At 42.5% G+C, this 10,157-nt stretch overlaps 1 protein-coding gene across 1 annotated transcript; it reads left to right on the forward strand.

Moving 5' to 3' along the window:
* The first annotated feature begins 427 nt into the window (after positions 1-427).
* On the forward strand, positions 428-7,459 carry LOC111863126 (endoglucanase A). Its single transcript, XM_023849161.2, has 9 exons — positions 428-535; positions 1,710-1,868; positions 2,930-3,025; positions 3,878-4,060; positions 4,317-4,494; positions 5,032-5,194; positions 5,456-5,620; positions 6,392-6,531; positions 7,143-7,459. The coding sequence occupies exons 1-9, from the start codon at positions 490-492 to the stop codon at positions 7,345-7,347; spliced, it is 1,335 nt and encodes a 444-aa protein (XP_023704929.1). The 5' UTR covers positions 428-489; the 3' UTR covers positions 7,348-7,459.
* The last annotated feature ends 2,698 nt before the right edge of the window (positions 7,460-10,157 follow it).

The raw sequence follows: 10,157 nt of genomic DNA on the forward strand, positions 1-10,157 counted from the left end.
AGGGACTTTAATTCCAGCATTATTATTAATTCCATCTTTATATGCTGTAATTAAAAGGTAATCAAACATACCTCGAATGATGATTATGATGATGATATACAAATTAAATTAACGCTGCATGCATATAGAAGTATGATAACAAACGGGTGAATAAGACCATAGGAATATCCGTCATTGCACCCAAGAACATGCAACAAACAATCGTTTTAATTCTTGAGAACTGACTATTCTAGATTGTGACAAAATTTATGTGTCTGACGCAGAGAATCCCTCTGCAAACAGAATGCAATGTTTTATCGACGGTTATAAACAAATTATACCCAAATCGTGCCTTTCCAATGACGAAAGTCCAGGTGTTCAGTATTACAAATATGTTCTGACACAAAAGGTGACATTCGTATAGTTCAGTATGACGTGTGCTGATGATATAAATATGAAGCGATACTCCGACGCTAATCACTCTTCGGTGAACAGCCAGGGCCAGCAACAATGAGGGTCTTCGTTTGCATTCTGGCTGCGCTTGCGCTCTGTCAAGGTAATCAAACGAACAGCACTGCTAGGCTTACCGTACACGGAGGTTAACTTACATTTGCATGAAGCGGTTACAGGGTTAAGGTCTATTCGGATCTATTCAGATGACTCTACAATTAATTAGTACTCTGCCAATAGATGCACTCACTGAAGAGTTGTCTGATAACACAGACGGGCAGGAGTGGGAGTTGGCGACATCCGGATATTTCAGTTCTAGACGGTTTTAATGTAATAATGATACTAACATTTCAATTGAAAAGCACCACATAGACAGGATTCCGATATATACATTTGCTTTATTATAACCGAGATACTTCCATTATTCTAAATATCTTCTGCACAGGCTACACCCGGCCGGATGATCCCTATTGGTAGATGAAACCAAAGCGAGAACGTATAATATTCGTGGGTAAAATGTAACTCGATAACACGTCAAAAACCAGTACCGATCTGCATTATAGACAAAGCTTACAAGTTGAAAATATTCTTTGTTCAGTTCATGAAGAAAACACGAACAGCTGAAAGAAATAAACAGGTAAGATAGAAACAATGAAAGTAGGGGCACTGCAGTCTGCTAATAACAATGTTACGGAATCCAACTGTACACAAAACACGTATACAATATTATGAACAAGAACTAGTTGGTTGAGGGGCTATGCTATAAGACGGAAGATCGCGGGTTCAAGTCCCGAGGAGGTTACTGGATTTTTCTCAATTGACCTAATTATTCCAGCCGCGCTATGGCCCTCGGGTCGACTCAGCCTCTAACAGAAATCAGTACCAGAAATTAAATAAATAATTTTCCTTGGGAGTAATGCGCGGCCGGCGCGTAAGGCTGACAAACATACCGCCATCTTTGAGCCGATTTACTAACAAATGTGGGAGCCTCAACGTCTCACAACTCTATGGGCCTTCACGACCTGCTACAGGGATACCTTTACTTTTCACACCAAAAGGACCACTGGGTGAAAATTTACTCTTCAAATTCTAACTCACAAACGTATTATTTGAAGCTTCCAAAGCGATTAAACGATTGAAATATTACAAGGAAAACAACCGTGTTAATACTGACGTAAAAGCCAAGTCAGAAGAAGTTCTAAAGCAACATTTATGGAACTTATGTCCGCTTGGTATCAAGCGGGGGAAAAGTAACGGCGGAATTTGTCACTGTGTTGCAGCTTACGACTACAAGGAAGTCCTGCGCGATTCGCTACTCTTCTACGAGGCACAACGATCGGGAAAATTGCCCGCCGATCAGAAGGTCACGTGGAGGAAAGATTCAGCCCTCAACGACAAAGGACAAAATGGCGAGGACTTGACAGGAGGATACTATGACGGTAAGTTCTAACACAAATGCACTACCACATCCCCAAGAGCTCCTGAACTAACAAATTAACTGTACTTCACTGTCCAAAGCATCCAGATTTCAGACATTATTCAGTGCTTTAGAAAGAAATTTTACAGGTTGAGTCAGCTTGGTGGTTAGTGCAATGAAATAAAGAAAACAAAGTAGCGCACATCAGAACAAAAATAAAACAGAGAAGAGAATTTTTCGCACCCCCTAAGAGCAACGAAAAATTACCTAGTACAGCGCATTGCTGTATAAAGGACTTAAGGGAATAGAAAATGTGTGGTCGAAAATACCACAGGAATCTTCATATGAATAAGAAGGCATGAGTAATTCATGTACCAAGGAGGCAAGAACGATATTCCATCATAGGAAATGTGTTTTGCTTATCGAACATCTCTTCAGACAGTCAACTGTGGTTCACTAAAATACGCTTGTACGTATAAGTGTCGCTGCTACACAAGAGATTTAAATTAAAAATTTACTTGCATGTAACACGCAAGCACAGAAATTTCTACCGGGGCACCGGATATCCGGACTGAGGATTTACGTAGTACCACAGTACCTTTCTCGCACATCCATTTGAAATTCACTGATTCTCGCACAACCTGTCATTTGACGCTTCAGAACCTTGGACATTTCATAATACCTTTAACAAAATCACAAAAAAAGGACTAAAAACTCAAAGAATTATTAGCAACGGTTCACAAACTAGTCAAATTATAACAAATAATAAAAAAAAGTATAGGAGTGAGTTCACACGCGGGACGATATCATTTCACAAAGAAAAAGTAATACAAGTGTAGCTGCGTGTTTCAACAATACGGCGGGGGACCTAGGAACCAAAGATTTATTCTCTAACGTTCTGCAGCCATTTCCGTACATTTATACTTCCCATTTCGATGAAGATAATTGTACAGATCATGATACAACACGTACGTCAAACTGTCAAACTCGCCATATTTTAAAGAAATACTGACATTCAGGCGATAATATTCCCGTGGTCCGATCCAGTCTTAGATGTTCAGAATTTACTATTCAATTTTGCAGCTGGAGACTACGTCAAGTTCGGCTTCCCAATGGCCTACACTGCCACCGTGCTGGCTTGGGGACTTGTGGACAATCAGGCAGGATACAGTGCAGCAGGTGCGTATATCACGGTGACGATAATCTCGGGTTACTGCACCGACAAAGAGCAGGGGACCTTGAGAACCATAAAATCTTATCACAAAGAGCTGATCACATAACGGTATGTAGAATTGGAATGTAACATTTACTCTCAGACATATCTCCACTAATCATTCCAAATTTTACAGTGGCATCACTTCCCTTAACCATTGTGAATAGCATACTTGGATTATCAAAATATGAAATTTAAATATAAACCACAACAATAAGAGAACTTGCATGTCGACATGAATCAAACAATTCCATAAAATTATGGAAAAGGCATGCACGGCTAGATTTCATTTCCGTCATTGTTTTTAGACTGTGTTTCCGGGTGCAACATATGTGTAATATAGCTACACTTCCATCGTATTTACATTTTAATATTTTGAACCTACATCATATAATTGCAATTAAAATTAATTATGACCTAAGGCAGGTTATAAAATAAACTATATTGTGAATAAACACAGGGAAAAAAATGGAGCAAACCGCATAACATTTCAGGGTATGGACGAAACACAGACTTATTTTCTTTGCAATAGAGTACAACAATGAAGAACTAAAAGATCTAGTACAAAATCCAAGGGAGTTACGGAGGGACCTAGAATAGAGCGCGTGTTATTATTCAGAAGAATATGCGAGGATAAGATTTTAAAAAGTGAAGGTGCGAACATCGTTTCATATGAAGCACGTAAAGTTACACATGTACTGAGACACTCATTACACAGCAGCACAATACGGGATCGTTCCTTCACATTGCACACAACCACATTTCAGTCCCAATGACCACATAAGATGCAAATAATAATCAACCACTGTGCTGCGCAGGCGCTTTGAGCGATGGTCTCAAAGCTGTTAAATGGGCAACGGACTACTTCATCAAGGCCCACGTTAGTGCCAACGTATTGTATGGACAAGTGGGTGAGGGAGGCCCAGACCACGCATACTGGGGACGTCCAGAAGACATGACTATGAGCAGACCCGCCTACAAGATCGACACGTCGCACCCAGGTAAACTTACATCAAGGTGCGTCTTTCATACATCTAAGCATCTCTCATCCGTTGGACACTCAGCGACCTGTGAAACATATCCTCGCATCCTCAAATTTCACACCTTCGGTTGAAAGACATTTCGCAGATTCAGCTGACCCTCACAAGTTGATCTGTCAAGCTATTCCAAAGAACCGTCTCCAAGTACAGAAAGCCCCAATACACGTATAACTGTAATTTGTTATCCAACAGCAAACTGAATTATGTATTTCTCCAGGTTCTGACCTGGCCGCTGAAACTGCGGCTGCCCTCGCTGCAGCTTCTATCGTGTTCAAGAGCAGTGACTCCTCTTACGCCAACACCCTGCTCACTCATGCCAAGCAGCTTTTTGACTTCGCCAAAAATTATCGCGGCAAATACAGTGATTCTATCACCGATGCGCAGAGTTACTATGCGTAAGTGTACTCTATTATCTACTTCAATTGCAAATTTATAATGCTTCACGCATTAACACCCACAGTAACAGCAATCTTAGTTCAAGATATTGCAGTAAATACCTGACACAGTTAAGACTACCTACACAGAAACAGAGCTCTTAGTTACGACCCAGATATAAACATTAAAACATCGACACAAAAGTTTACTTATTCCTATTCCTCATAACAACACTTCTATAACGAAAAACATTTAATTTTTCCATCAACAGTAATAGTACAGGTTACTGTACAATCCACATAATCGAGATATATACAACAGTACTAGTACCAGGCTCATAAAGGGAAACACCCTGTAACACAGTGAGATGTCCTTCCTTCCTGAAACTTATTTTGTTGCACTCAATTGCTGAGATGATTCCTAATTTCAGTGGGGTTAGGTGTTTTGATCATGACATGGCGTACCGAACCACACTATTTCGCAACCAGAGACGCCGTATACTTCAAAGTCAGGGCTCTCAGAGCCACTAGTCTGACATTTATCCTGCTATCTTACAGGTCTGGAGATTACAAAGATGAACTGGTATGGGGAGCCGTGTGGCTGTATAGGGCAACCAACGACAACAGTTACCTGACCACTGCTGAACAGCTATATAACGAATTCGGCCTCCAGAACTGGAACGGTGGATTCACCTGGGATTCCAAGATCTCTGGTGTAGAGGTCAGATAACTTGAGAGGTTCACAATCCCCGTCCGTCTGTCACTAACATCACGACTTATTTCAAACGCATTAAATCACAGAAAGACTCTTTCTATTTCCGTCTGTAACTGACGCTAAACTCGCTTAATCACGGATCGGTACTCTGGTACTCTTCACATATCTGCAACATTTTCCAAAACAGAATTTGTATCTCCCTGTGCATATAGGAGACGTGTTTAAACACATTTCCCATCTTCTAACACTTGGTACAATTTTCCACAGGTTCTACTGGCGAAGATCACAAACAAACAGTCTTACAAGGACAAGGTTTCAGGCTACTGCACCTACATCTCGACTTCGCAACAGAAGACACCCAAGGGTCTCGTGTACATTGACCAATGGGGTTCCCTGCGCATGGCTGCCAATGCGGCCTTCATCTGTGCTTCGGTAATCACCAATTATTATTTTAAACATTCGCTTTCTCGAACGTCCTCATACAGAGACTCGGAACAAGAGACTTATCCTGTGCACTATAGCAACAAGCGCATATCTCAGTGATACCAGAGAGTAACGCAAGGCACACGCTAATCTCTCTGCAAATGAATATGTAGAGCACTTTTCAACAATTATCCACTAGCTTCGAAATACTATGAGTATGCACGTAACAGTAAAATAGTTAAAGCTCTCCTTGTAACAGACCGTGAAGACCCATAGAGTTGTGGGACATAGACGCCAACATTTTCTAGACAATGGGCTCAGAGATGACGATGAGGTCGTCGGCCTTACGCGCTGACAGCTTTTATCCCCGCAGGGCTGGGTCGATCCCAGGGCCAGATTAAGACTGGAATGGCTAGGTCACTTTAAAAATAAAGTGACCTCATTGGAAGTCGAACCCGAGTCCTTCAGGCATAGTGCCTCAACCAAATACACTAACGTGTGCCCCCTTATACATAACAGTAAACAAAAAATAAATTAAATACCTTCAGTTACTATGCTCTATAAATGCCACAGTTGGTCGTGAAACTAAATTTTTGCGGTGTTTGAGCCTTGAGGAATCAGATGAACTACATGAGCCTTACATGGATGCGCTGATTTGTCACACGGGTCAGTTAGGGAAACACAAGACTGTTTATATACCCGACTGTTCTCGTACAGTGAAATTTGAGGAGCAAATGCACGCGGTGTGAATGCTAATTGAACTACGAACCTGCATTACAGGCTGCGGACCTAGGCATCAATGCTGACAGTAATCGACAGTTTGCCAAGAAGCAGCTGGACTATATACTGGGAGACGGTGGCCGCAGCTACGTCATAGGTTATGGCAATAATCCACCCACTCACCCTCATCACAGATCCAGGTATGTTTCACTTACAATCTTACATTTACTCGTCGAAACTCCACTCCCAATCACGCGTTGCCTTCGGAGACGAACCGAAAACCAACTATCATGGCTACATTTTCATTGTATGGTAGAAATTCATTCGCTTCAATTCATTGCACTAAACTCGGAATGCAAGCTATATTGCGCCATTTCCATTCCATCTGAACTATCACATCCTGGATTCCACAAGGCGCCTTTTAATTAGCGTATAAGACTCTGATCAGCTTTCGCTTTCCAGTCTAACATCCTTCTTCCGTACGTTCGCAACTACATTCTGCATGATTTCCTCAGCTGAGAAGTCCACCACAAACGTCGAACCAACCCCCCAAATCGAATCCATTTATTACAGACCTAGAGAATGGCGAAGAGATAACTCTGAAGAGCCCCTCATTCAGGAAAATAATGTACAATACCTGGTTAATCCAACTCCCTTCGATCTGAACATTTTCCCACGTTAGCTGTTCCGAAACATCCGCGCCATTCTACGAGTGTGTTCTCTTCATACGACAGGTCCAGTGTTTAGCCTAATATCATAACCGTGTCCACATATGAACCCAGTGTAAGATCCATGCATGCCTTCATTACAGCTCGTGCCCCGACGCACCGGCGGTATGTGACTGGAACACGTACAACAGCGCGAGTCCCAACTACCACGTGCTCACAGGTGCCTTGGTAGGTGGCCCAGACAGCAGCGACAACTACAAGGACGAGCGCAGTAACTACATCTCCAACGAGGTGGCCACTGATTACAACGCAGCTTTCACTTCACTTCTGGCATATTTCAGCAAGTAGAAACAGTGACCTGACACGCCACTTTCCCTGTCACTACCAGATCGAAGCGTATTCGAAGTGACAACAGAAATGTAATATACACAAGAGACGCTCAATAAAATGTTTGCCTGCATTTATGTGTAATGCATTTATATCCTGCTGTCAATACTAAATGAGGGGTCGATCTGAGTTTGTGCAGCTGTGTCTTCATATGAGGAGACTAAAGGAAATACCAATCTGCTTAAGGACTGTAAATGGATCTCAATGCGGAGCACACACTTCTTGTGTGCACACAAATTGGTGAACTTCGTTCCATTGTTCAACTCACGAGGAATGATAAGAGAACTGTTAATATTTCTCTCCTAGTTTCTTAAAAATTCGCAACGATATCTGAAAAACGAAGACCTTCCAGTGCTACATCAGACACCCTCCTTGCTTTACACGGAGCAGCTTGTCGATACCGTCACTGCATCAGGTAGTGCTTCTGTTTCGAACACACCACCTTCTCTTTCCTGTGAGAATCAACATCGAGTAAATGGCCACCTATTCATTAAATGGCATAGAACGCTATCAAATTTTAATTCAATCAAGCTGAAATATTAGGGAAGAAAACCATTTAAAGTATTATACCCCTAACGGAAACAGATCCTTCCATAAAACAAATATGCGAAATGCAAATATATTAGCGAAATCGGTGAATCCATTACGTAATAGCGTTATAGCGATATTTCGGCTTGACAGAGATATTAATTTGCTATAACAGCGAAACATCGTAAATACTGTATTAATTCTGTGAACAAGACTTCGATATGTATTCACATTCCGCTGCATTCTGTAAAATAAGCCAATGGTGATCACATTTATGGCATTCCTTATCAACAGAACATTATTTACACCACATCGCTTTGCTGCCCAAGACATATGAGCACCTACTTCACGTTCTCTTTATATAAACAGGACCTGAAGAGAGCACATGTCGCCTTAGACATCAACCTTATATGCTGCAAATAGTGTTGTCTTGGAAAAGAATACACAAATTATGATCTGTATTCTGGTAAGCGCTTGAATCGCCTTGGACATAGCTACAGCACAATATTCCGATAAATTTTGCATCTTATGGCGCAGGAGTCTTACGAAGTATCATAATGAAAATTAGTTCCAGCCATTAAATGAAGCAATTCGTTCTGTTGTACATGGAACAACGTTTCTTCTCTCTAAGATACTTCTCACATCCAGCTTTCTAAACAATCGTCACAGCGGTATGTGTAAAAGTTTAAGCACTGCTCGAACTGAGCTGGATATGTGAATACAGACAATACACAAGGACATATCTACAAAAGGCGTTTAAAATATTGTCACATGTTTGGTATGTCACGCGACAAATAATCTCACGTCGGTCAAGGATATAGCGAATATTTACTCTCCTTCGCTTCACACTTATACAATTCAAAGTTATACAATCATAATCTTATACAATTCTCTATCTCAGCTGCTGTTCAACTACATCTCGTCAAATCCGTTTAACTGTCTCCGGCGGCTGCAACATTTTAACTCTCTTCTTACGCATTCAAGTCACCTTTATAAACCCTCAGTCGGACAGACGAAAACCCACATCGCTTTACTGTTGCGTAAACGCCGTATTTACAGGTGGTGCTAGGGAACGCTGCCGAGAGTTGTTTATTGCTACGTAATAACGGCAGTGACACCTGTTACGTCACTGTGGGAAGTGCTGTTACTTCAACGCAGGGAGGGGGTGTTTACTGGCCTGTTACCGTAGCAGCGACAGTGGCTCCTGTGCTGTTACGTCAACGCGGAGGGGGGTGTTTACCGAGCGTTGGGCCGTCCACGACACAATATCGTCCTGTATTATCGCATTTGCCGTTAAAATATTGTAACGTACTTTGTTACTGAATACGCCGTAGAGACCGTTAATTGGTTTATTTAACAACCTACAATTCTCGGCTACAATTAATTATAACAATATTGTGAGGTTTCACAATTTATAACCCTATTCACAAATCAAATCACGCTATTGTCAGTAGACTACACGTTTACAGTACGGGAGCTATGTAAGTGTCCCTGTATCGCATACTCCCAATTACACAACTACACACACGTCCGGTTCTTCTTTCCGCGCCGGCTGCTATATTCAAACTCAACTCGTAGGCTGCTGCCTTGAGAACTCGTTCACTGATGACTGGAGAACTGTCTTCGGCCGGTGATACACTTTAACGCTCTCCGTTGACGGCTACAAGTTAACTCGACTACAATTGAACTCGGCGATGGCCACATTACAACTTCTCGCAGGCAGCGCAGCTCTCTTATATAGTGGCTGTGTGTGCCTGTTACGTAGCAACGCTGTTGGAAGTTCGTTACGGTTACGTAGCGTTGGGCGTTACTCACCGCGGAGGGGGGAGGGAGCGCTGACTCATCCGCCACGTCACTGTGGCCTGTGTTGCCACGTTGTTGCTGGGTAGGGAGGGGTTCTCCGTTGCGCAACATGTCACAATATTGTGACATGTTGACCCCTACCTCCCCAGCTGCACGTAGCGGTAACGCAGCGCTCGCGTAATAGGCGAGTAATCACCCCGCATCCTGGTAGCTATGCAACGCGCAACGCGCGGTGACTTCACGAGCGGAGCCGAAGTGAGCTGAGAGGAGCCGACTTTAGCCGAGTCCCTGCAACCTTGAAGCTATGCAAAGTGAGTCAACAGCGGTCACGTCACCGAGGGATATGGCGGTTGCTAGGCAGCAGTCAACAACTCCGGACAGCGTGGCTAGCAACACGGCACCAGACGACAATTGTCCGATCAAGGCTACATAAGGAGCAG

This window comes from Cryptotermes secundus, unplaced genomic scaffold (genome assembly GCF_002891405.2).
Source record: "Cryptotermes secundus unplaced genomic scaffold, Csec_1.0 scaffold5024, whole genome shotgun sequence".
Classification (NCBI taxonomy): Eukaryota; Metazoa; Arthropoda; class Insecta; order Blattodea; family Kalotermitidae; genus Cryptotermes; species Cryptotermes secundus.

What these genes read in the sequence shown, in the direction of transcription:
- LOC111863126 (XM_023849161.2), top strand. Translation starts at nt 490, where the DNA reads ATGAGGGTCTTCGTTTGCATTCTGGCTGCGCTTGCGCTCTGTCAAG. An exon ending in GACAGGAGGATACTATGACG is followed by an intron (nt 1,869 to 2,929) that starts GTAAGTTCTAAC and finishes TCAATTTTGCAG; the next exon opens with CTGGAGACTACGTCAAGTTC. An exon ending in CGGCCTTCATCTGTGCTTCG is followed by an intron (nt 5,621 to 6,391) that starts GTAATCACCAAT and finishes CCTGCATTACAG; the next exon opens with GCTGCGGACCTAGGCATCAA.